Below are 26619 nucleotides of genomic sequence, written 5' to 3' on the forward strand. Positions count from 1 at the left end.
AAGGGATCTCTGAAACCTTAGCTGTGTGGTCTGTTGAATTTCCTTATTAGCAACAGTTCTCATCTCTACCTAGTTCCTCCTTCAGTCAACGCACCAGCCTTCTGTTCCCAAAATGTGAAGTTTCAGTGTGAAAGGAAGTATTATGGTTGAATTAAATATAAGCAGTTATACCATGTATAGGAATTTTTCATCTACTCACTGCTCTTGTAAGCTTTGACATTTTCTTGGGAAGAGGGGATATGGAGGTGTAGAGGTTTGGAATACTGGACAGAACCCCATTTGAATCTTGGTTGTACCACTTGCTTCCTGGAGACCAAGAACAGATTACTTAGTCTTAGCTCTTTAAATGAAGATTATCCCTGCATCACAGGGTTGTATTGGTTATGTTTACCTGCATAAAGTACCTGCTACGTTGTCCCTGCTATGTAGAAGCTGCTCAATAAATGCCAGTACACTTTATATCCTGTTGGCATTTCGTTGCTCCAGTGACCAAATTCTTTTGGCCTTCCTGGGCTATCTTCCCTGCTGGGATAGGAGAAAAAATGATTTGTTGTTGTTGTTCAACTCTATCTGTTATTCTAGAGGGATATCTTTCTGATATGATAAGAAAATTGTATCAGTTGTGTTGATGTTAACATCCTTGGTTTTATCCACTTGAAATCAGGGATGTCATTGATATCAGTGTATTTAGAGTCTTTGATATTGATAACATCCCTACGTTCAAGCGTATGAAACCAGACATGCTAGATAAATGCAGGAACATCAGACAGGAAGTGCATTCTGGCGCCCAAGTGTATTTAGGGTGGGTGGAAGAAACCCGCAAAGATGGTTTTCTGGCGGTTCAGTGAGGCAGAGATCTGGCTAACAGCAAAGCAGGAGAGAAGTGGTAGGTTTAGACACATCCAGACAGTGAGTAGACTGACGCTCTTTAGGTTATGGAGCTGGTGAGGGATGGTCAGTGACCAGAAAACAGGTCACGGTCACGTGTCTGCACTGATGCCAGTGCTATAATCTGGACTAGGAGACCCCAGGGTTTATGGACATGTTGAGTTTGGACATGTTGAGTTTGAGGCACTGGGGCCATGGAGTTGTCCGGTGAGGACAGAGGAGAGAGAGATGAGTCAGGAGGCTAGGGAAGGTTTTAGGACCAAAGAGAGAGGGCTGGCCCCCATCAGCTCTGTGGAGCTGAGGGTTATAGCCGGGGAGGGATCGTGGGTGGGCGTCCCCTCGTAGGGGGGTAGCGAGGGCAGAGAGGAGGATGAAACTTGGTGCCCTGGCGAGCCCTCCTTTCTAGAAGCAGCCAAAGGAAACTCAGACCCTAGACATGAATTTAGAGTCCAGATTTCCCTTTAATGATTTACACATGACTGGTTTCCCCCAAAGAAATTGATAAGTCCACTGTTTGGAACTGCAAAGCCAAAGCTGGAACGAACCACCGTCATCTAAGTCAGCTCTTCTGCGTTTGACTGACAGACTGATGGGTCTCGTGAGTCCATCGGCGACCTCACCGTTTCATCACGCTGCACCCCTTGCAGGAACCCTGTCTCTCTAGAAGCTGTGCTCAGCAGAGGTTGTGTGCTCAAGCCAAACCACACAGTTCGGTTCATGAAATAAAAGGATTACAGATGGCTGTGGAGGATGGAAGACGCTAAACACTAACATTGAAACACAGAATTAAAAATAGTCGTTGGCCATCTTCAACGTGAGCACATAAGTTTATCATTAGAGGGGATGACCTAGGATATGTGGAAATTGTGACTTAGTCTGCTAAGTACTTCTGAGAGCTATTAAAAGAAGCAGATTGTTCCTTTGTCGAATTTTGCTTAAAACCTTTCCCTTTCTGTTGATATAACTGTATCAGTATCATAGTTATTATGACTGTCATTAAAGCTGTTTATTGACTGGGTCCCTAGGGGTTACCCAGCTCTCCTAGATTTCATGCATAACTTGGAGATAATAGGATTTATTTCAAAAGATGCTTGTGACAGATAAATGAAAAGGGATATATATGTAAAGCCTCCTTGATAATGCTTGGTACCTATAGACTCTCAATAAAATATAGATTAATGGGCTTCCCTGATAGCTCATTATGTAAAGAATCCGCCTGCCATGCAGGAGACCCCAGTTCGATTCCTGGGTTGGGAAGATCCTCTGGAGAAGAAAATGGCAACCCACTCCAGTATTCTTACCTGGAGAATCCCATGGACAGAGGAACCTTGTGGGCTACAGTCTGTGGGGTCGTAAGAGTTGGACACAACTTAGAGACTAAACCACCACCACACATAAATACCTTTCCTCTTAAGCCTCTCTCCCACCCACCCCCAACCCACTCCTCTGGGTCATAGAGCTCTTTCTAATGGAGCCATTGCATGGTATCCCCCTGGGAGGAGAACATTAGAGTTTGAGGGTCAAGTTATTTATGGCTGGGGGTATAATTGTTGAGAGGTCATGTCTGAGAGTTTTATTTTTGGTGCAACTTTTTGAGTTGATAGAGGGCAGAAGCTTCTCAGGCTCAGATAGGAACCAGTTGGAGTGGCACGCTTCTAGGGACCCCAAACGCCAAGCATGCTAAGTCACTTCAGTCGTATTCGACTCTTGGCATCCCCATGGACTGTAGCCTCTCAGGCTTCTCTGTCCATAAGATTCTCGAGGCAAGAATACTGGCGTGGATTGCCACGCCCTCCTCCAGGGGAATCTTCCCGACGCAGGGATCGAACCTGCTTCTCTTGTGTCTCCTGTATTGGCAGGCGGGTTCTTTATCACTAGCGCCACCTAGGAAGCCCCCAGATACCAAGAGTTTGAAGTAGCAGTAGGAGGACTGGACATACTTGAGTGAAAACCTCAGGCCACACCTATCTCCCGTCTCAGCTGCGTGGCCTCTGCCAGGGCTGAGTGGGGGGTCTTTGAAGAACCCACTGCTCCTCTCTGTGTGCTAGAGATGAAAGAGAGGGGTCGGGGGTAGGGTGGGGGGCGGAAGCAGGGCAATAATTGCATCTGATGCTAATGATCTGCTTTGTGGACAGCATCCACGTCTCGTTTCTCCCGGTCCCTATGACACGGAAGACCAAGCTCATTAGTCCTTGTGCCAGAGCGTGGACTTGGCGAACCAGAGCACGGCACCCACGTCCATCACTTCAGCTTGCTCGTTAGTGAGTCTAAAGCAAATATTGTGCCAAAGAGGCCAGGCCCACCAAAAAGGAAGTCCGTTCTAGTTGACATGTCTGTCTGCTGTTCTCACGGAGGTGGGTAGGGGGAGCTATTTGGTATGTTGGCCGATAGATGAGCTGAAATGGTACCTTTTTGAGGCTGAAATTTTTGTGTCATCAAAGTTCTGGTGTGATTTGGGAAAAAAAAAAAGTTTGAAGAAATAGTGACCAAACGTTTTAAAATTTGCTAAAGACATAAACTTTCAGATTCAAGAAGGCTAACATCCTAAACAGGATAAATGGAAAGAAACCTATGTTCAGATATATTGTAAACTGCTAAAAACTAAAAAAAGAAAAATGAAAGCATTTAGAGAAAAACAACACATACTAGAACAACAAGGAGAAAAGACTGGAGATTTTTCATTTGAAACCACAAAGCCCAGAATGAAGTGGACTATTATTTTGAAAATATCCAGTGATATCCTTCAGATATAAAGGTAAAGTAATGACATGTTCAGTTAAAAGAAAACCAAAGCATTCACTTCCAGAAGACCTGGTCTAAATGAAATGGTGAAGGACAGGAAATAATACCAGAGGAAGGGACTTCCCTGGTGGTCCAGTGTTTAAGACTTTGTCTTCCAATGCAGAGGGTGTGGCTTTGATCCCTGGTTGGGGAGCTTAAGATCCCACATGCCTCATGGCCAAAAAAAAAAAATACCAGAGGAAAACTTGAAACATCAGGAATGACAGAAAAGCAATAATGGCAAATATTTGGGTAAATGTAGTTATAACCAGTCTTAAGTTCTTTAAAATATATATGATGATGGAAAACAGATACAGGTACTGATGGAGTTTTCAGTATGTATAGACATAATACATATGGCAACTATGACATATAAAGAGAGAAGGGTAAAGAAACCAATGTGGTGGTAAGGTTGGTCACCTGAATTGGTAAAATATTAAATCTAAGTAGATTGTGAAGTTAAGTATGTGTATGTAAAGCTTTTTGCCTTTTCATACTGTCCATGGGATTCTCTGGGGCTTTCCTGGTGGCTCAGACTGTAAAGAATCTGCCTGCAGTGCAGGAGACCCATGTTCAATCCCTGGGTTGGGAAGATTCTCCTGGAGAAGGGAATGGCAACCCACTCCAGTATTCTTGCCTGGAGAATTCCATAAACAGGTTACACAGTCCGTGAGATCACAGAGAGTCAGACGTGACTTATTGACTGGATAACAACAACGGAAAAAGTGTAAAACAATAAATAAAAATATTATACAAAGAAATATAGTAAAAGCTCAACAGATAAAATAGAGTAGTTACATGATTATTTAACTATTAATAAACATTATTAAAAACATTCACTGCATCAAATATAAATAGTATAAACTACCAAATAAATAGCAGAAATTGTTAGAATGGGTTTTTAAAAAAATGACCAAAGGCTACTTTGCCTACAAGTAACTGACTCATTGGAAAAGACCCTGATGCTGGGAAAGATTGAAGGCGGGAGGAAAAGGGGATGACAGAGGATGAGATGGTTGGATGGCATCACCGACTCGATGGACATGAGTTTGAGTAGGCTCCAGGAGTTGGTAGTGGACAGGGAAGCCTGGCGTGTTGCAATCCCTGGGGTCGCAAAGAGTTGGACATGACTGAGCGACTGAACTGAATGGAATGTATTTTAAATATAATGACATGAATAGGTTAAAAGGTTAAAAGATATACCATGAAAATATTAATAAAAATACAATAAATAAATAGAAGTGAATATTACATGGAATGGATTAATCAGATTAATCCAGGTTAGTTAAAAGAAAGAAAGCTGGAGTGAACCTATCAATGTCAGAAAAAGTAGACTTTAGAGCAAGGAAAATTACCAAACATAAAGAACATTGCATAAAAATGAATGGATAAATTCACCAATATGCCATTAAAAAGTATATGTTCCTCATATACCATATACAAACATCAATTCAAACTGGAATAAAGGTTTAAATGTAAGACCTGAAGCTACAAAACTCTTAGAGGAAAAACAAAGGCAAAGCTTTATGATGTTGGTCTTAGGCAATGATTGTCATTGAATGATTTCAGTGATTATGGTTAGAAATTATACCCAATGCACAGACAACAAAAGCGAAGTTAAACAAGTAGGACTATACTGAAACTAAAAAGCTCTGCACAGCGAAAGAAACAATCAACTAAATTAAAAGGCAGGCAACCCACAGAACAGGAGGAAATATTTGTAAACCACATACATGTCTGATAAGGAGTTAATTTCCAAAATATGTGAGGAACTCCTATAATTTAATAGACAAAGAAACAAGTAGTAACTGAACAACTGAAGGCTTGAATAGACATTTCTCCAAAGAAAATATACAAATAGCCCACAGGTATATGGACAGATGCTCAACATCACTGGTCATCAGAAAATCCAAGTAAAAACCACAATAAGATATCACCTCATACCTGTTGGGATAGCTATTTTCAGAAAAGCAAAAACATTGGCAAGGATTGGAGAAGTTGCAAATCGTGTACACTGTTGGTGGGAATGTAAGATGATGCAGCTGCTATGGAAAACAGTGTGAATTTTCCTCAAAAAATTAAAAACAGAACTACCGTATGAGCCAAAAATCCCACTTCTGAGTTTTTATCCAAAGGAACTTAAAGCAGAATCTTGAAAAGATATTGGCACTCCCGTGTTCCTTGCAACATTATTCACAGCAGGCAAGATATATGGAACAATCGAAGTGTCCATCAGCAGATGAGTGGATAAAGAAAATGTGGTACTTACATACAATGGAATATTATTCAGCCTTATTTAAATAAGAAAGAAATTGTGCAATATGCAACAACATAGATGAACCAGAAGGACATTATGCTAAGTGAAATAAGCCAGTCCTAGAAGGATGAATACTGCAGGATTTCACTTACATGAATTACTTAAAATAGTCAAAGTCTGGGGCTTCCCTGGTAGGCCAGTGGTTAAGAATCTGCCTGGTAATGCAGGGGACACCAGTTCGATTCCTGGTCTGGGAAGATCCCTTATGCTCTGGGGGAACTAAGCCCGTGTGCCACAACTACTGAGCCCATGCGTGGCAGCTGCTGAAGCTTGAATGCTCACGATCCACAGGAGAAGCCACTGCGACGAGAAGCCTGCACACTGTAAGTGGACAGGAGCCCTGGCTCACCGCAGCTAGAGAACGCCCCTGTGCAGCAGTGAAGGCCCATTTCAGTCAAAAACACATAAATAAATAAAAATAAAAGACAACAGTCTAAGTCATGAAGGCAGGCAATAGAGCGGTGGTTGCCAGGGGCTGGAGGAATGGGGAAATGGAGGTGTGAAATTTCAGTAACGCAGGATGAGTAAATGCTAGAGACTTCATGCACGACTTTGTGCCTATAGAAAACAATACTGTATCGTACACTATCGTTCACTTTAAATCTGTTAAGAGAATGATTTCATGTTAAGTGTTCTCATCAAAATAATTTTTTTTTTTTTTAAAGAGTACATTACATATGTATAGACCTAACAACAGAGATTCGGGGTAAATGGGACAAAATAAAACTGAAAGGAGAAATGGATGGTTATAGTTGGGAATTCAGCCATTCTCTCAGTAATTGATTGGACAAGTAAATAGAAAAGCAGGAAGGATATAGAAAAATTGAACAATACCATTAGGCAACTAAGATCTACCTGACATTTATAAGGTGTTCTTCTTCAAAATAGCAAAATATACATTCCTTTCAAATCCTCAGAGAGCATTCACAAAGATAGCTGATATCCTGAGACATAAAAGGAAACCTAAGAGAAGTTAAAAGAATTTAAATAATTCAAAGTATGTTATTTTATCATAATGGAATTCAATAAGAAATCTATAACAGAAAGATAACTGATAAGTATCCCAATACTAGGAAATTAAACCATGTACTTTGAAGTAATCTGTAGGCCAGAGAGGAAGTCTCAGGGAAAATAGAAGGTGTTTTGAGGTGAACAAAAATAAAAATATATCACAATTCCTGTGAAGCACACAAAGCAGGGCTCAGCAGGAAATAAAAAGACTAAATGCTTGTGTTCAAAAAGAAAAGAAGAGCTATAATGAACAATCTAAGCTTTCGCTAAAGGAACTAGAAAAAGAAGAGCAAAGTGAATCTAAAGCAAGCAGAAGGAAAGACATAAATAAAGAGTAGATATCAATGAACTGGAAAACAAAACTAATGGAGAAAACCAGTGAAGTCAAAAGCTGGTTCTTTAAAAATAGCAATAAAATTGATAAACTTCTAGCCAGATGAACAAACAAATAAGCCACACATTGTCAATAGGAGGCATGAAAGAGGATATATCGCTGCAGACCCCACAGACATTGAAAGTGTGAGAAGCAACTGCTAGAGACAGCTCTATGCACTTAAATTTAGCAACTGGATGAAATGGAAAGAAATGTTCTTTCTAAAAGAAAGAATACCCTTTCAGAACTCAGTCAGGAAGAAATAAATGACCTGAATGGTCCTGTAGCCTTTTAACTGTTTGTTTACTCTTGGCTAAGCCTAGTCTTCATTGCGGGGTGCAGGCTTTCTCTAGCTGCAGCGAGTGGGGTCTTCTCTTGTTTCGGAGCACGGCTTTAGGTGCGCGGGCATCAGTAGTTACGGCATGTAGGCTCGTAGTTATGGTGCACAGGCTTGGCTGCCTCATGGCATGTGGAATCCTCCCAGACCAGGGATTGAACCCGTGTCCCCTGCATTGGCAGGTGGTTTCCCAACCACTGGACCACCTGGGAACTTCAGTCCTGTATCCTTTAAATAAGTTTAATTTATAGTTAAAATTTTTACCCGCCCCCCTGAAACCAAAACCCCGAAACAGGTTTATGGGGAACATACCACCAATTCTACATGGTCTTTCCCTAAAAATAGAGGAGGAGGCAAAACTTCATAGCTCATTTTATGAAACCAGCATTATCTTTATGCCAAAACTAGACAAAGATAGTATAATAAAACTGCAGACCAGTGTGCCTCATAAACATAGATGGGAAAATCCTCCACAAAATATTAGCAAATTGAATCCAGCAGTTTATAAAAATGATAAACCATGACCAGGTTGGGAATAGCCCTGGAATACAAGACATTTGAAAATCAATCAGTGTAATCCACCCTATTAACAGACTAAAGAAGAAAAATTATTGGATAATATCAATTGATTCAGAAAAAGCAGTTGAAATTCAGTATCCATTCCTGATGAAAAACACCTAATCTCAGAATAGCAGGCGACTACATTAACCTGATAAAAACAAAACTGCACTAAAATCATTCTTAATAGAGAAAGAGAATACTTTCCCCTTAAGTCTGGGAACAAAAGCAATATCCTATTCAGCATTTTGCTGGAATTCCTAAAAAAATTCCTTAAAAAAAAAAAAAAAGGTGGGTTAGTGGTAAAGAACCTGCCTGCCAATGCAGGAGATATAAGAGAGGCTGGTTCAATCCCTGGGTCAGTGAGATCCCCTGGAGGAGGGCATGGCAACCCACTCCAGTGTTCTTGCCTGGAGAATCCCATGGACAGAGAAGCCTGGTGGGCTACAGTCTATGGGGTCACAAAAGAATTGGACATGACTGAGCACACATAAACACTTTATTAATAAAAGTGTGTGATCTAACTTCTATGAGACTGTACGGAGATAACCCTAAGAGTTGAGGTCAGTAAAAGAGGTTAGAGGAAACAAGAAGTTTGTGATAATGAACCCAATAATGTTTTTTTTTTTTTTTTCAGTCAAAAACTATTGATCATTTTAAGGGCTGAAACTACTATTTTCAACCACTGTTGGGGTTCCTCCATATACAGTCTGAACCCTGTTCTCATTCTAGGAATAGGGATTGAGGACCCATTAGCAGTCAGCCCAGGGCATACTGACGGAGAAGGCAATGGCACCCCACTCCAGTACTCTTGCCTGGAAAATCCCATGGACGGAGGAGCCTGGTAGGCTGCAGTCCATGGGGTCGCTGTGAGTCGGACACGACTGAGTGACTTCACTTTCATTTTTCACTTTCATGCATTGGAGAAGGAAGTGGCAACCCACTCCAGTGTTCTTGCCTGGAGAATCCCAGGGACGGGGGAGCCTGGTGGGCTGCCGTCTGTGGGGTCACACAGAGTCAGACACGACTGAGTGACTTCACTTTCACTTTTCACTTTCATGCATTGGAGAAGGAAGTGGCAACCCACTCCAGTGTTCTTGCCTGGAGAATCCCAGGGACGGGGGAGCCTGGTGGGCTGCCGTCTCTGGGGTCGCACAGAGTCGGACACGACTTAGCAGCAGCAGCAGCAGGGCATACTGAAATATCAGGAAAGCAGTCTATGGAAAGACTCAAGTTATCTGAAGCCTGGGTTGGTTTAGCGGCTCACCCCTTCTGATGGGTCCTATGGGAGCCAATAGGAAATACGCATATAACCGAGCATGCGGAGCTCAGCTGCGTGAGGGGAAGGTTTGGCCGGCGTTCCTTCACTTGCCCGGCATCTGGACCTGGTTTCGGTCATTTTCCCCTCCTATTCGTGGATTTCGTGGGGAAGTGTGGTGATGCCTTCTTTTCATGTGTGTTTACGTTTCATTCCTCAGTTAATTGGAAGCACCTTGAGGTCAGAGGTTCTGCGGATATGTCTCCTTTGAAAAAATACGGCAGCTTTTGCGACTTTCATATTTTTTCCCCTGATTCCATCTTACAGAGAAGGAAGGATAACTCAGTCATAATTAAATAACCCAGTGATAAAGTAATTCAGTTTTCCGCTCTTTGACCTTCTAACTAATTCCAGTGAAAAGAGCTATAGGACTCAATAATGGTATCTCTTTAAAGCAACAGAAACGCTGAGGATAACTTTGAAAGCTAATTGGGAGATAGCCTTTCAGGTTATTTTCAAGTGTAGTTGTTGCTTCTCAAATTGGAGGCATATTTGCCTCCAGGGACCAGGGCCCTCACCGAAGGTTTCTACAACTTCAACATCATTGTGGACAGTCTTCCTAGAGGGTCAGTTCACCTGTACATTTGGGGAAGTAATGTTGAATGGTGTTCAATGGATAACAGTTTTTATCATTTTTAGACAAAAGCAGTCTATTAGAGAGTATAATCCATAGCTTGTATGAATTTCAGGGAGACTTCAAGACAGAATGATTTTTTTCCTGCGTTTTGAAAACCTTTCTGGGCATCCCATCACTCCTGTGCAATGGAAAATACAATGTAGAAATGTCTGAGATGCATTCAGGTGCATTAGAAATGAACAGTCTACAAATCCAAATGCTGTTGTAATAAAAGAAAAAGCATAATTTTGAGAAGGGTAACTTCTCATTTTCCCCTTGCTTCTCCATAGTTTTCTTACCAGTCAAGACATCATATTTCAACTGTTGTCTTCTAAACAGAAGACTCACGGGCTCTCAGTTTTTCTCACTTTATCTTTTTCTTAATCTTTTCTCACTCTTATCTTTTTCCTTCTTGCCTTCTTTGGACATCGATGAGAAGAACTGTGGGCAGAAAAACAATCTATCCTGCAGTGCAGTATGGAAAATTGCACATCTGCCTCCTTAATTTATAGTGTCATATCCAGAGTGATCTGGAGAAGCCTTAGAATTTAATTTTCTTTGAATAAATTGTACAGGCTGTTGTGGAATAAGAGAGAGATGTCTGCATCGAGGCTCAGGTGGTCCAGATACTAATCCTGACTTTACTACCAACTCTGTGTGACCTCGGGCAAGTCATCCTCCCCACTTGAACTCTAGGGTTACCTGTAGTCAAATGATTATGTACTAGATGACTTTCTGTCTTCTCCAGCTTGAAAATGCCATTATTCTGTGTTCCTGATGCTGGGAAAGATTGAAGGCAAATGGAGAAGAGGGCAGCAGAGGGTGAGATGATTGGATGACATTACCGACTCAATGGCCGTGAGTTTGAGCAAACTCCAGGAGATAGTGAAGGACAGGGAAGCCTGGCATGCTGCTGTCCGTGGGGTCACAAAGAATCGGATATGACTTAGTGACTGAACAAAGAATCCTATGAGAAGTGACTGATCCAGAGGCATTTGAGAATTGTAAGTTATGTATATTAGCCACGCTCTTCACCTTGCGTGGATACTGGTGCTCGCTAACACTTGTAGGGATACCAAGTGTATTTGTTCTTTAAATATTTAGTTTCCTTGCCTGTACTGTGCTGCATCAAATCCAACTTTAATTGAAATTGTTTCTTCTTCCCTAATAAAAAGGCACATAACTTAGTAAACCCAGGGCTATAAAGGCTTTGAAAACTTTGGAGCGTTCTGTTTCTGAAACCACTTTCGCTGAGATTTTAATTTGTGCCTGTTCCCCAGCTTTCATCCAACCAGCAAAGTCTGAGCTCTTATCAGTGCCGAGAGGATTTTGTCTAGAGGGTTCTGTCTTTTCCCTTTATTTCTCAGCTTGAGCTATTGTTTTACCCTGGACTCTGCTCCAGACTGTAGAGCAGACCATAGCACATACAGTTGGGTAGATTCTGGGCAAGTGGTGTTAGGTACACAGTACTTCTAGCAATGCGTTTCTGACGGTGTTCTAATGTTTCCCACTGGATGTTTTGGACAGGTCCTTCTGTGGAACAGGGAAGTATGCCTCTAAGCCCTCTTTGCATCTTATTTGGCCTCTCATCACAGGCTCTTCCCTTGTTTCAGGAATGAATTATCTTCTCTCTTTGGACGCATCCCATACCCTGTTGCCAGAGTAACCTAAACTTTTCAGCATCAGTAGCATCACTCACCTGTATAAACCTTTAATGACTTTCACTTAGAATTTCATGTTCTTCACAATCTTACCTAGCCTGACCCACCGTTCAGGTTCATCTCTACCCGTCTCCTCCATGAATCTTCCTGTGCCAGCCACGCTAGATAGTCCATCGGCTGTGCTCCAAAACCTCCTGGATGCTCTACTTCACGTCATCACCCTGCACACTGCTTCACTCCTTGGAAAGGCATCTTTGACTTTTCTCTTCCTCCCCCCATCCTTACCCATCTTGCAAGTCCCTTAACTGCTGCCTCCTTCCTGAAGCACTGGCCAGTGGCCACTGTGCTTCCTTGCCATCTTTCTCCTGTATCAGAAATAACCATCTTTCTTTGTTCTCGTGGTACTCTGTCCCTCTTTGCCTTGAATGGCTCAGATGTTGGTGCAAAGCTGTGAGGAGAGGATCTGTAACTTCTTCAGCTTTGTACTGACCTCAGTGACAAGCAGAGAGGCTTACACGTTGTATTTCATAAATGTTTGAGACATTGTATTTCATAAATGACTGTTGAGTTAATTACATTGAATGAGGGTAGGTTTAATACAGTATTGCTATAGACTAGCATTTGGACTGGGAGTGTGGAACTGGCAGATGTAAACTGTTATACGTAGGACAGATAAACAACCAGCTCCAACTGTATAGCACAGGGCACTCTAGTCGATAGCCTATGGTAAACCATAATGGAAAAGAACATTTAAAAAGAATGTCTATATGTGTATAATTGAGTCACTTTGCCGTACAGCAAAGGTTGGCACAAAACTGTAAGTCAACTAAACTTCAATTTTAGAAAAAGAATGTGTCTGTAAAAAAACAGAGCACGCAAAAATCCTTCTTTTCACAGAGCTCATGTTCTCCCTGATGGTAGCCCTTTCCCCATTGTCCAGATTCTAGGATGAGCTGGCCCCTCCCTTGAAGCCATTCCTGACTGTGTCAGCCCAGGTTCTTTCTCCCAGATTTTTATAAAAAATTTATTTAAGTGGAGGCTAATTACTTTACAATATTGTAATGTGTTTTTGCCATACATTACATGAATCAGCCATGGGTGTACATGTGTCCCCCATCCTGAACCCCCCTCCCACCTCCCTCCCCGTCCCATCCCTCAGGGTCATCCCAGTGCACCAGCGCTGAGCACCCTGTCTCATGCATTGAACCTGGACTGGCGATCTGTTTCACATATGGTAATATACATGTTTCAATGCTATTCTCTCAAATCATCCCACCCTCGCCTTCTTCCACAGAGTCCAGATGGAATGGATAAGAAAGCTGTGGTACATGTACACAATGGAATATTACTCAGCTATTAAAAAGAATGCATTTGAATCAGTTCTAATGAGGTGGATGAAACTGGAGCCTACTATACAGAGTGAAGTAAGTCAGAAAGAAAAACACCAGTATAGTATATTAACACATGTATATGGAATTTAGAAAGATGGTAACAATGACCTTATATGAGAGACAGCAAAAGAGACACAGATCTCCCAGATTTTCAGAGCCACCCGTTGGCTTCCTGTTCCTCCCTTTGGAACATACTGTTGTATTCTTGGTATTTTTTATATCTTAGCTCCTCGAGTGCACTAGAAGCCTCCTGAGAGTGGAGACCATGTCATCTGTTCATGAAAAAGTTTGTGTACCATGTAAATATTCAGTACATGTGTGCATGCTAAGTCACTTCAGTTGTGTCCGACTCTGTGCGACCTCATGGACTGTAGCCCACCAGGCTCCTCTGTCCATGGGATTCTTTCTCCTGGCAGGAATACTGGAGTGGGTTGCCATTTCCTTCTCCAGTAAGTGTCTTTGATTTGAGAACGTCCGGTGCTCTCTGCTTTATCAAGTACAGTCGCCATAAGACCACACTCTGCCGTTAGTCATCAGTGTTTTTGAAGGATCCTGAGTGAGTCAGGACTGGTGGTGCTACGTAAGCCTCTGCTGAGGAACCAGTCACATGCCCAGCGAAGCCTCTGCCCACACCTCATCCACCAAGGAAATCACCTATGTGATATTCCATGTGATGTTTGTAAATCATTACTGTAACACCGAAGCTGTTATTCAAAGGAGCAAGAGGCAGAGGAGAAGGAGCACTAATTATGTCTGCAGGCGATACTTGCATTCGTCTCTCCATCAGAGACTGGCACACGAGACAGCAGAGTGCCTTGACTTCGCATTAGCCTCAACTCTTTGTTTCTGAGTTGAGGCGAATGCATGTTCATCATAAACTCATCTTCTTACTAGTAGGACTACAGAGTGAGCTTGTGGTTGTGGTTTTGGTAGGTCAGTTACACTCCTTTGCATGGCCATTCGGTAATAGTCTGTGGCTGAGGCTGGAACACACTCCATCAGGGGCTGGAATACTGAGCAGAGGCAACCGCTGCTAAAGGGACCCAGCCCGGGGGCCTCACTCTGCTGGTCTCCTGTGCTGATGAGGTGAGCTGGCTTCCCTTTAAAGGTAAAAATTTAAGGATTAAAAAAAAAATTTGTTTCCAGTGGTTATTTTATTATAATAGTTGAGAGGCAGACTCCAAGGCCTCCTGCCCCAGGTTCAGCTCTAGTCTCTGCACTTAATCAGTTGTGGAAGCTTGAAGAAGGCGATTAATCTTTTTTTTTTTTAAATGGTGATTATAGAGACTTCCCTGGTGGTCCAGTGGTTAAGACTCCAAGCTTCCAATGCAAGGGTCATGGGTTTGATCTCTGATTCGGGAACTTAGATTCCGCATGCCTCAAGATGAGGCCAAAAAAAATTTTTTTTTAAAGAATGCACTAGAAAATAAAGTTTAAAGAATGGCGATAACAACAATATTTATCTTCCCAAAAAAGGGATATATGTATATGTGTGGCTGATTCACTCTGCTGCACAGCAGAAACTAACACAACATTGTAAAGCAACTATTTGCCAATAAAAAAGGTGGAAAGTATTATTAAAAAGATTAATAAAGATTCACAATCTAAAATTTTTTTTTTAATAACAGTACTTACCTTATTGGGTCCTTGTAAAGTTTGGATGAATATCTATACACGGGCAGAGTAGGCCCACATAGAGATGGAAATATACATGTTTGGTATTAGAAAATCTGAATATATTTTTAGTTGTAATTTTCCGTCCCTTTTCTTTGAACGTCTGTTGTTGTTTTTTTCTTTATGCATTTATTCAACCTTGTTTGTGTCATAGAGGAAACTTGAGTTTTTAGCTGTCAAGAGGTGGTCCAGTGTCTCGAACTTCTTCCCAAGATGCTCTTAAATGGCCAGAGGTCACAATATCTCATTTAGATCTTAACTTTTACTCAGTACGTCATCGCCTTCTTAAGTGCAGGGTTTATTTATTAGGCATGGCTTTGAGCCTTATGGGCTTCCCTGGTGACTTAGACAGTAGAGAATCTGCCTGAAATTCGGGAGACCTGGATTTGATCCCTGGGTCAGGAAAATCCCCTGGAGAAGGGAATGGCAACCCACTGCAGTATTCTTGCTTGGAGAATCCCATGGACTGAGGAGCCTTGTGGGCTACAGTCCTTGGGATCACAGAGTTGGACACGACTAAGCAACTAACACAACACTTTTGGACCTTACAATGATCAGACTGTGCCTAAGAGGAATGGGCTGAGTTAGATGGATTTTGGTGGATTTATAACGACCACCAGCAGAACCAAGCTCAGAGACAGTTGAGTAAAGGTGACCTCCTTGGTGGTGGTGGGTTTCAGGCTGAGTCATTGTCACGGATAGAGCCCAGGGCACATGTCCAATGAGGGGAATTAATACCTCCTGGAAGGGAAAATTGCCATCAGACTATTTCTGATGTCTACAGCATCATTGATGAGGTTTTCTCTTTTTTTTTTTTTTTAATTGGGTCAATGAGACCTCATTTAATCACAGATAATGTAGAAAAGTTCTCTGGGGGTTGACAGTATGACAATAGCCGAAAGCCTACCACTGTCTCAGACCAAGTGTATATAGAGTCCAGAGTGGGGGAGTTGAGGGTGCCACGGGGAGACACGGCTGAAGTCTACCTGAGTCTTCATACAGTTTTACAGGGAGATTGACATGCCCGAGTGGGAGCAAAGGCAGGAGCCATGAGGGCAGAGAGTTTGCGAGGGATCCGCTGGAAGAAGGAGCTGAAGAAGCTTTGTTTAATCATGTTGGGATCACAAGTACCAGTGGATCCATAAATGTACATAGAGTGTGTGTACTTACCTATGGTATCCCAGACGGTGGGCAGTGAGCAAGGAGATGGCTTGGAATGTAGGGATGGGATTATTATTTGTAGCCATTGGATGAGTTGTCCGACAGATTTCTACACTGTTTAGTTTTCCGAGAGCAGGATGGGAACTGCTATGTGGGGTTACAGAACTCAGTTGATGGGGAAAGCCTTCACCAGAGGATGTGAATGACTTGGACGGGGCCGAGCTCTGTGGAAAGAGGTCCTTGAAGATGGGCTAGGTGATTCCCTGGTGGTCCAGTGGTTAGGACTCTGCGCTTCCACTGCAGGGGTGTGGGTTCCATCCCTGTTGGGGAACTAAGATCCCGCATGCCATGAGCCGAGCCAAAAAATAAATAAAAAGAAAATTTAAAGACAGGCTAAATCACAGGAGTGAAGAGATGACGTGATGCTCTTGAGGCTTTAGCCTGGTGATCTTTCTAACTCAGAGCTGCGGGATAGTCTCACTGAGAGATGCATGACATTTTTGTACTTCCCAACTCCAGTGCTTCATCCTTATTGTCGGTTAGCTACTGGAGAGGATGGGGGAGAATTTGGGGTGCAGGCATCCTTGGCTACCCAAATCTACTTCCTTTCCGAGTAGGGGATAATTTATCTTTATCAGCATCATTTCTGAGCGGAGCTAGTGAGAGGTGCCTGCCTGGGTATTATTTTGTTTGGAGGAATTAACACACCCTCGTTCACGTCGCTCTTAATTATTCCGTTCCTCTTGGACTCCATTTTTCTCTGGTTTTAACGTGATGGTCAGCGTTCCTCTCCTCCCCTCTCTTCCTCTCCTCCCCCCTCCCACCCTCTTTCCGTCTCCAGCCATCTCTGTGTCGTTTCTTGTAAATAGAGATGAATCATTCTTCTCCACGGTCCTGTCTAAATGAGTTCTTCCGCGTGTATGTGTGTCTGTGGGTGTGTAAATACAGTGTGCACACGTGCCTGTGCCTGAGGGGCTCGGCGGTGGGGCTCATCCGCGCGTGTGGTGCGGTACAGACAGTGCAGTGAAAACGGTATATTTTGGCACAGATCTGGAAGGGATCGTGTGTGTGTGTGTGTGTGTGTGTGTGTGTGTGTGTGTGTGTGTACGCGCGCCTTCCGGATCTGAGGCACAGCGATTCTTAAAAGGAAAAGAGAAAAAGCAGAGAGAGCAGCGCTGTAAAAGAAATCGTATGCACTCATCCCACCCCGTGCAATTCCGGTGGCGGTGGGAGCCGGGGGGCTCCGCACGCCGGGAACGAGCTCTTGACACAGTGACCTCATTCCCCACTCCGCCCTCCTGGCGGCGGAAGCCGCGCCGGCTCCCCGGCCGCCTCTGCTGCAAGGCCGCTGGCGCCGCGTCCGGAATGATGCGACCCGGGCTTGCGAGGACTTGCCCGGCAACTGGAATTTATGACAAAAGAGCTCGCTGCAGCTAAACTTTGATCCAGGGTACGGGGTCGCACTGCCTGTTACACACAGGAGGAAGACACGTCCTTCTCTGCCATGAAAAGCCAGCCTTAAAAAAAAAAAAAAAAAAAACGACCCCCCCCCCCCAAAAAAAAAAAAAAAGAGCGCGCATGTGTCAGATTTATAATTACGAACTGGTGAGTATACGTTGCCAGATCAATGTTCATGTGTGCGTGTTTTCTCCAAGTCCGGAGGCATCTGCCCTTTTTCCTGTTTTTATGATGAAAAGATCTGCATTGGTGCTCATTGCATGGTAGGGGGCCCGGGCCACCCTTGGAGAGGACCATGTGCCCCTGGCGGCCCCCAGCCCCCCGAGGGGGCGCGGCGGGGGGTGCGATCCCAGCCCCAAAGTCTCTGCACCAGCACAGACAAAGGAGCCCATACTGACAGTCGGAGGCTGTAGCTTTTCTTGGAGTGATGACTCATTTCGGCTCACAAAGGATTCTGGGCAGGGTAGTGAGGAGTCGGGTTGGCTGATCCACGCCTGTGACTTCACTTTGCAGAGGACAGGCAGCAGAGGAGACACTGCCGATTCCCAAGGCACTGCAGTGGGCTGTCGGCTCAGGGCCCCCAGGGGCCAGTGATGGACGGGGTTGGGCATGGGCTGGGATGCCAGCTGTTGGGGTGAACAGGAGGGGAGAAGGGGAAAGAAGATTATTTTTTCCCCCTAAAATCATGACTGGTAAAAGTCCATTCATAAAGCCTTTTCAAGGTGCTTTTGGTGCCAAGCTTTTGAACTGAACTTGTGCCAGTATCTCCAGACCTGAATTGTCAGAAGAGCTGAGAGTTCTTTTTTCAAGTAGATGTACTCAGGTAAAGTACCAGATCCCTGTGGGGTCCATGGGCCCTCAGTAGCCCTTCTGAAATGCTCATTTAGAATATTATGACTGGAAAGTTTACTCTCTCTTCTTATTCCAGATTCTAGGACGTCCGTTTCTGTTACTGGCTCCTTTTTGTGCCTGAATGCTAACCCCTAGCATGCACCAGGCTTTAGCGCCAAAGCTACCTGGGGGATGGAGCCAGTCCAGAAAGGGCCAGGTAGGTCTCCCCTCGTTTTCTTTCAAGAGTGGTTGTGTGCAAAGAAATACGGTCAAATGTCTGCAGCCCCTTGGATAAGGGTGTCCTATCCCCTGAAATGTGATCTTGCTGTGATAATCCCTCTGCAATCTCAGTCTTAGGCAGGAGAGGTGCCCCGTGGAGGTGACCGAGAGATGCCACCTCCATAGCCTGATGCATCTCAGCCTCACATCAGAAACCAGAGTCAACTGTAGGATATGTGAATTGGAAATAATTAAACAGCTCCACATTCCCATCAGCTGTAATATAGCTCTTTCATCCCCTCTGATGGAGGCATTCCAGTAAACATTATTTGCAAACTTTTTCTTCTCGATGTCATCCCTAACTAATGTTCATGTGTTATTTGGCCTGTTAACCTATATGCGATGCACTGAAGTCCAGAAAGCCTCATTTATATGTGCAGGGGCTGTTTCCAGCACTAACATCAGACAGAGGTTGCTATTAACGGCTCAGGAAGTAAGCGTATCTCATCATCATCTGTTTTAGGATCCAGGTGATTACAGGGCTGTTTTCTTACAACATCCATGGACTTTTCACACAAAAGCTCTTTTTAAAACAACAACAACAACAAATGGTGAGACTATAAAATTTGGTTCTCAAAGGGACATTACATGCTCCAAAGTGAAACTTGGCAAATCTGGAAGCATGGTTTTAGAATCTCATCAAATTGATGGTTTTAGCACTTTCTAGTAAAACATATTTCTGACAGTCATAAGTGCAATTTGTGATAATAACTAGAACATTTCAAAATAGTACAAACCCTACCTTGGGCAGGCCCCTTGAACTCTCTTTGCTCTCATATCCACCCCCATAGTTCACCCTTTCACTGAAGGAAAGAACGCTTGTTTCCTTTCTTCATTGTGAAGTTGTATCTTCCTTGTGACTAATACTTGGCATCTTCAAAGCAAAGTTGAGGATGTTGAGTCAGTTTCAAAGGATGTTTGGTCACGTCATACCATATTGAGAATATAATGTCCCCACACCCATCAATTCTGCTCATCCTTAAAGACCTTATTCAAAATCTGCCTCCCACAGAAGGGTTTCTCTGATTGTAGGAGATCATGTCTTAGTCCTATTATAGAATTAACTTCTCTAGATAGATAGATGTAATTAGACCAGATTCCTATTATAGGAGTTAATCTGCTAGCCATTCAAGTATTTTCTTCTTATATCTCTTCTAAGGATATTTGAAACAGTAATTTGAACACATTATAATTGCTTGTATTTTTACATGTTTATATCATGTTTCCCCATATAAATTGTAAGCCCTTTGAAGGCAAAGATGAAGATTTGTGCCTTCCTCTACAATTCATTTCTCTAGCGGTTGCCCTCACATGGAAAGCGGGCAGTAAGTAGTTGATTAAGAACAGAGATGGTTCAAAAAGCATTTATTTGTCATAAAGGGTGAGAATGCTGTTTGTGCATTTTAACAGTCTTCTTCGGGATGGGTTAATGCTGAGGTAGACCTCAGGAGTTAAATGTAACTCTAGAAATGATGATTGTTCTTACTTTGAGGTATGTTTACAGACAGCAGCTTACACTGCTGGTAATGGATTGTTGTTGTTAAGACCAGATGTGAAGGTGAGTCCCTTAAATATGGACACTGGTTATGATTTACTTGAATAGGAAGAAAAATATTCTTGGACAAACTGTTCTTAAGTAGGGAGTAAGCTTCCATGGTGGCTCAGATGGTAAAGAATCTGCCTGTAATGCAGGAGACCTGTGTTGGATCCCTGGGTCGGGAAGATCCCCTGGAGAAGGAAATGGCAACCCACTCCAGTGTTCTTGTGTGGAGAATTCCATGGGCAGAGGAGCCTGGCAGGCTAAGGTCCATGGGGTTGCAAAGAGTTCTAATGTTTTGTATGGCAGTCCCTTTTTTGAATTCTATAGGATGTTTTCCTTAGAGGAAATGATCGTGATGACTCTTTGCATCCCAGGTTCCATTAGAAATTATTTAACTCCTAGCATCACTGATCTTCAGCACATAAGGGTACTGAAGTGCTGAGTTTCCTTTCCCTTTCTTAGGTAAAAGATCGGCCCAGCCAAAAATCTTAAAATAGGCCAACATTCTCTATATCCCTGTGACTCTGTCCAAACAATTTCCCGTCTTTTAGTGTTTTTCTATTTCCAAAATCCCTGTGTAATGCATATTTCCCAATCCTTTCCAGCCCAATAATACATCCTAAATGCTATATGTTATAATAGGTTATATCTTAACTTTTCTGCCTCCCAGGCAAAATATTCCATTCACTCAGTGCCCATGCTCACAGGCAAGAATCAAGAGGCGAGCAATCTAATCAATCTAATTCATGCCAGAGTGAGAACGACTGCTGCCCTCTCTGTTTCCCACTGATGCCTTAGATTATTTCTTAAAAGCTTTTTTTAAAGGATCAAATTATTTTTTATTAGTAGAAATTCAAACATCATAAAAGAGTAAATGGAATAAATTTAGGTGGGCTTGGGGATGATCATTTTAATACTAACTTCTGCTAAGTCACTTCAGTCTTATCCGACTCTGTGCCACCCCATAGACAGCAGCTCACCAGGCTCCCCCGTCCTGGGATTCTCCAGGCAAGAACACTGGAGTGGGTTGCCATTTCCTTCTCCAATAATACTAACTACTACTTATTAAATATCTGTTATGTCTCAAGGACCATGTCAGCACTCAGCATCCATTATCTCATTTAATCCCTTCCATAACTCTATGAGGTGAGCATCACAGTGTATACCTTAGGAAAAAGACAATGAGACTCAAAAAAAAAATGAATTAATTTGCTCCAAATGACACAGCTAATGAGGAACAGAACTGGGCTCTGAACTTAAAGTTTTGGCTAACAAAGTCCGTGGCCTCTACCACTGTCTTGTAATGCCATACTTTTGAAAGAAAAGTGACTTCTGGTACAGTGTGTTGGGAGTTTCCTCTGTGTGTGTGCGTGTGTGTCTGGCTTTTTGTATCTCTCGTCCCTTTGTACCTGTCTATAGTTCTTTCAATAACTGTTGGAAGGGGTGGTAGATGTGCAGTCCTTGGGGAGCTGCTTGCAGTCATTCTGTATGATTTGATTTTAATTTGGGAATTATCAGTATATATTTTTGAACTGCATTTAATTGTTCTATTATGATTGTATTTTATAGAAGTTGGTCACAGTGTAGTTAGGACCTAAACAGATTAAGCAAAGACTGCAAAGTTTGAGAATTAGCTATGGTGATTCTAACTTAGGAAGAATGAAAGAGAGTGACTCTGGAAATTTTAGATTGATTTATATTGAACTATAGTTGAGAAATAGCATCCATGGATTTTGGAGCATCTGCTATGTCTCTGTTGTCAGGCTAGGTTCCCATACGGAATGGAGACGGAAGAGAAGTAGCTTAAAATAGAAATTTAGATGCTGTCCTATGTGATGTGCTTATAACAAAGAAAAGGAAAACACACATATTACACAGGACTCCAGTTAGCCAAGTTCCTTACAGAGTTGGGGCTTCCCCGGTAGCTCAGTTGGTAAAGAATCCGCCTGCAATGCAGGAAACCCGGGTTCGATTCCTGGGTTGGGAAGATCTGCTGGAAAAGGGATAGGCTACCCACTCCAGTATTCCTGGGCTCCCCTCGTGGCTCAGCTGGTAAAGAATCCACCTGCAATGCGAGAGACCTGGGTTCGATCCCTGGGTTGGGAAGATCCCCTGAAGAAGGGAAAGGCTACCCACTCCAGTATTCTGGCCTGGAGAATTCCACGGGCTTTATAGTCCATGGGGTCGCAAAGAGTCGGACACGACTGAGCGACTTTCACTTACAGAATTGCATGACATCTGAGAGCTCTTATTACCTGTGGTCATCTAGGACTGGTATTTCACTGCGATTTTATTGCTGGAGGTAAACGGCCTTAACTTAGCTCTGGATGAGGGACTGGAGAGCGAGGAGACTGCTGATGGAAAACATCTCAGTGGTTTGTTGTTGTTTAGTTGCTAAGTCATGTCCAACTCTTTGCCACCCTGGGAACTATAACCCTCCAGGCTCCTCTGTCCGTGGGATTTCCCAGGCAAAAATGCTGGAGTGGGTTGCCATTTCCTTGCCCAATCTCAGTGGCTAGCAGGGTCTTACCTTGCCTCATCTCTATATGTAGTACCTATTTGCTCGACAGCATTTGAGTGCCTGACGTGTCAATAGGTTTATTCTGTAGTGCCTAAATATACACACCACGTGGGTTATGATGTGGAGACTTCTTAGCAAAGCTTTGTGAGTTGCAGAAACAGATAAATTGGCCCAGGGGCTCTTATTTCCATCCTGACTTTTCAGCTCACAATCTATTGTACTAGTGGCATGGTCTAGACGTGTTCGATCTTTGTGGTCAGAGATGCCAGTCATCATCCTTGCTGATGGTGAAGACAGCTCCTGAGCCAGGGAGCTCTCACTTCTCCCTATCCATCGATTGTCTTCCCTATCTGATTCTCCACCCTTTGTGGTTTGTCCATCTCTGCTTATCCTCAGACAGTTTGTTTATTTATTTATTTTTATCAATAGTCCAATCTCAGTAATGAGAGTGTTAGCTAATATGACTAATGAAAGCTTGTAGCTTGGGGAAGGTAACAGGTTTCTTCTGCAAACCAGTGAAGCAATTGATTTGTCGTTAGACCTACCTGGTGCGTCTCTGCATTAGATGGACTGCGAAATAGGTGATAACGGTGGACACTAACCCATTTGTATTTGTGCACATGTGCTGTCTGCCACTGTGACCACTCTTATGTAACTCTCATTAGAAGTTTCTTCAGAGAAGGCAATGGCACCCCACTCCAGTACTCTTGCCTGGAAAATCCCATGGACGGAGGAGCCTGGTAGGCTGCAGTCCATGGGGTTGCTACGAGTCGGACATGACTGAGCGACTTCCCTTTCACTTTTCACTTTCATGCATTGGAGAAGGAAATGGCAACCCACTCCAGTGTTCTTGCCTGGAGAATCCCAGGGACGGGGGAGCCTGGTGGGCTGCCATCTGTGGGGTCGAACAGAGTCGGACACGACTGAAGCGACTTAGCAGCAGCAGCAGCAGCAGCAGCAGAAGTTTCTTAGTAAGTCATAGCTGATCAACACCATTAACTGTAGTAATATTAACGAGACCTTCTTATTTACATTCTCTTTTGAATTAAAACAAGTTATTCAAGTAATAGCTGAGGAGTTAGATCTTTTTTTATGAGAACTACACCAAGACTTGAAATAAAGTACCAGGGAGCTTTTGAAAGAATTTAGAGAGTTTCTAAATATTAAAAAAAAAATTTTATTGTCAGTGCCATTGATGATTGCAATTGAGATTCAACCTTAAATTTCTGAGATCAGTGGCATTAAGCCAGACATGCAGTAAACTGGTAAAAGATCCTTTTTCAGTGCCAGTTTCCTTTTAAATTTCCGATACAGACATTTGAAAGTCAAGTACCGTAATTTGATTTCTAGGGAAAGCTGCTTAAAATGAAGCATCATGTAAGTTGATGATGCTTATGTGTTCTGCCCTGCTGAAAGGGTATTTCTGTCTGCAGGAGGGTATATAGGAAGGGGCTGTGTGTGTTTTTTTTTAGAATGGCTTTAAAAAAAAAAAAAAAAAGAACATCTGTTAAAAGACCCCAAAACAACATATATACATAAAATCAGGGCTAATAAATTAAACTTAATTGTAAAACACCAAGATTTGTGTGATGTTCTGCTTCTGAGAAGCTGTTCTCTTAACCTCAGAGAGCTTATGATTTCCTCAGACCCAGGGGTATGGAAGATAAACCTTGGCAACATTCTTCATCCTCTGAACAGCTTGTTAAAGGAATAGACTTGTATTATCGCTGTACCCACCATACATTTTACAGGCATGTTTGACTGTTTTTATGAGTCATGGTATCTACTGTGTGTGGTAATTTTACTGGCATCTATAATTTTAACTTTAGTGTTAATGTTGGCACTCCAGAGAACAAAAAACAGGCACCCTTTGGGTCTAAGGAGCACGACTTTGAATTAGGAAAGAGTAAATTCTGAAGTCTTTATTACAAGGGAAAAATTCAGAGCTAATCTATTTTTCTGTCATTTTTAAAAATTAAATCCTACTTTTTCAGGTTGGATGGGCATTAAAATCGTTTTCTCCGGCAAGATGGAAATAGAGGTAGCCAGCAGTATTGTATTATGCTTTTATGCCAGAATTCTGCTGCCTTGATGGAGAATCAAAGAATTTGAGTCTGAAGGTATCTTTGAAATCGTGTCATCCAAACCCTCATCTTACAGAGAGGAAACAGACACAGAGTGGATAATTGCATTTTGTTAAAAGAGCCTAGGTCCTTAACAGTACCTCCTGAATGCCTTTTTTATTGGCAATTTCCCAATGATAAATTCGTACAGTTTCAGAACTACATTTACAAGGAGGTTGCTTTGTTTCATGAACTTCGTTAGGGTCAAATGTAACTTTTGAATCCTAAGTACAGAATGAATTGACATTTACAATGGAAAACAGCATTTAAAAATAAACAGGAAAACAGCATAATTCCAAGGGAATGCTAGTATTTGGTGGGGGGAAATTATTTGAAGAAGGCTAAGACAGAAGATGAACTTCAGGGTACTTGCAAGGTTGTAGTTCATTGTGATGTGATCCACCTGGAAAAATTATGGCTTTCCTTTTCGTGTACAATTGCGTGAATATGGGTTCTTTAAGATGAAAGGAAATAGATATATGTTTGCTTTTCTGGTAGGTATCTTTTGGAAAGCTGTGGGTGTCATCTGGGAAGGGACAAATGTGAGTTGCCATGGAAGTCATGCCTTCTTAGCTGCGTCCCCACCATATGCAAAGGTTGTGGAGCCGAGAGAACCTCAATTAGCAACTGGGGGGAAAGTGGCATTCATAGAAAACTGAGCTTTATTATAGTTCTTTTTTTTCCCTACAAAAAGAACCAAGATAGGAATAATTTTGGAACTCGAGTGCCCAGAGGTTTGGGGTATCTAAGAGGCACACTCAAATAGATTTCTTAAAAGGATGAATTATGTGAGAGAGGATTTTTAAAAACAATTCCAGCTAAAGTAACTGGCCTGAAGTTGGAAGGGAGAATAGATAGAGTTAAATAGTAAAAATGCACGTGCATTTTTCCTTATATTTCTGAGGTATAAGTCACCAGCTGTAGAAGATGAAAGAGGAAGTCGGCATATGGGTGATTTCTGCCTGTTGTCCCAGACCCTCCTTGTCAATTTCTCAGTGATGGTAATGGTCACCAGTTTGTTCCCCACAGTTGCACCAGAGTTGATTTTCCAACACAAACATGTCATGTATAGATAATTCCTCTGTATAAATATCAGAGTTCCCATCAGCATCAGGGGTAAAGTCTCAGCCTTCTGGTCACCCAGGATCTGGCTCCTACGGTTCTCTCCATCTCAACCCCCAGCCTGCTCCAGCCCTGCCAGAGGACATCCCCAGCTCCCCAGCTCAGCCTTGCGCATGCTCACTCCCGCCTCTGGTCCAGCTGCTCCATCCTTCCCTCCTCCCATCACCATGGATGCGTTTATCTCCGCCCTCATGCTTCTCAGCTGACCTTACATGAAAGCAGTGGCCACATATTCACGGAGATATTTGAAATCGAATGTGAAATGTTTTTAAAATCGAAGATGTGTACTTAGAATTGTAATATTGCCACGCCTTCTCACATTTTAAATTCATTTCACAGAAGTTTGCTCAACGCTCACTCAGTCCAAGGCACTGTACTTGGCCTGATCCCAACGATCCTGGATTTGACAAATATCCCCTGAGGACAGTACTTAAATGGATGTTTGTAAGAAAATAAAGCTGAAATAAAACCTATTTATCCCCGCTTTCTAGAACAATAGGACAGCATTATAGCAGTTTAGAAAGAATTGGCTAGCCCACAAAGTAGCTGTGAGCTTTTACAGGAGTTGTCTTTATGAATATGTTCAGAACTAATTCTGGCAGTAGAAAAATCCATCCTACAAATTAGACAAGTAACAATTCATCGTTTATGCAAAATGT

The 26619-nt window shown here is 42.7% G+C and overlaps 1 protein-coding gene across 8 annotated transcripts in view; it reads left to right on the forward strand.

Annotated features, from left to right (window-relative positions):
* Positions 1 to 26619, forward strand: part of STOX2 (storkhead box 2) — a 198849-nt gene that overhangs the window by 143864 nt on the left and 28366 nt on the right. The window contains exon 1 of one of the 8 annotated variants that reach the window (XM_024986461.2): positions 14538 to 18592. The exons of the other annotated variants lie outside the window; for them this stretch is intronic. Coding sequence (XP_024842229.1) covers positions 18568 to 18592 — 25 coding nt within the window. The 5' untranslated portion in view covers positions 14538 to 18567. Of the gene's footprint in view, positions 1 to 14537; positions 18593 to 26619 lie in introns of those variants that run through there. 8 annotated transcript variants of the gene reach the window in all.

The sequence above is a fragment of the Bos taurus genome, chromosome 27 (genome assembly GCF_002263795.3).
Source record: "Bos taurus isolate L1 Dominette 01449 registration number 42190680 breed Hereford chromosome 27, ARS-UCD2.0, whole genome shotgun sequence".
NCBI lineage: Eukaryota > Metazoa > Chordata > Mammalia > Artiodactyla > Bovidae > Bos > Bos taurus.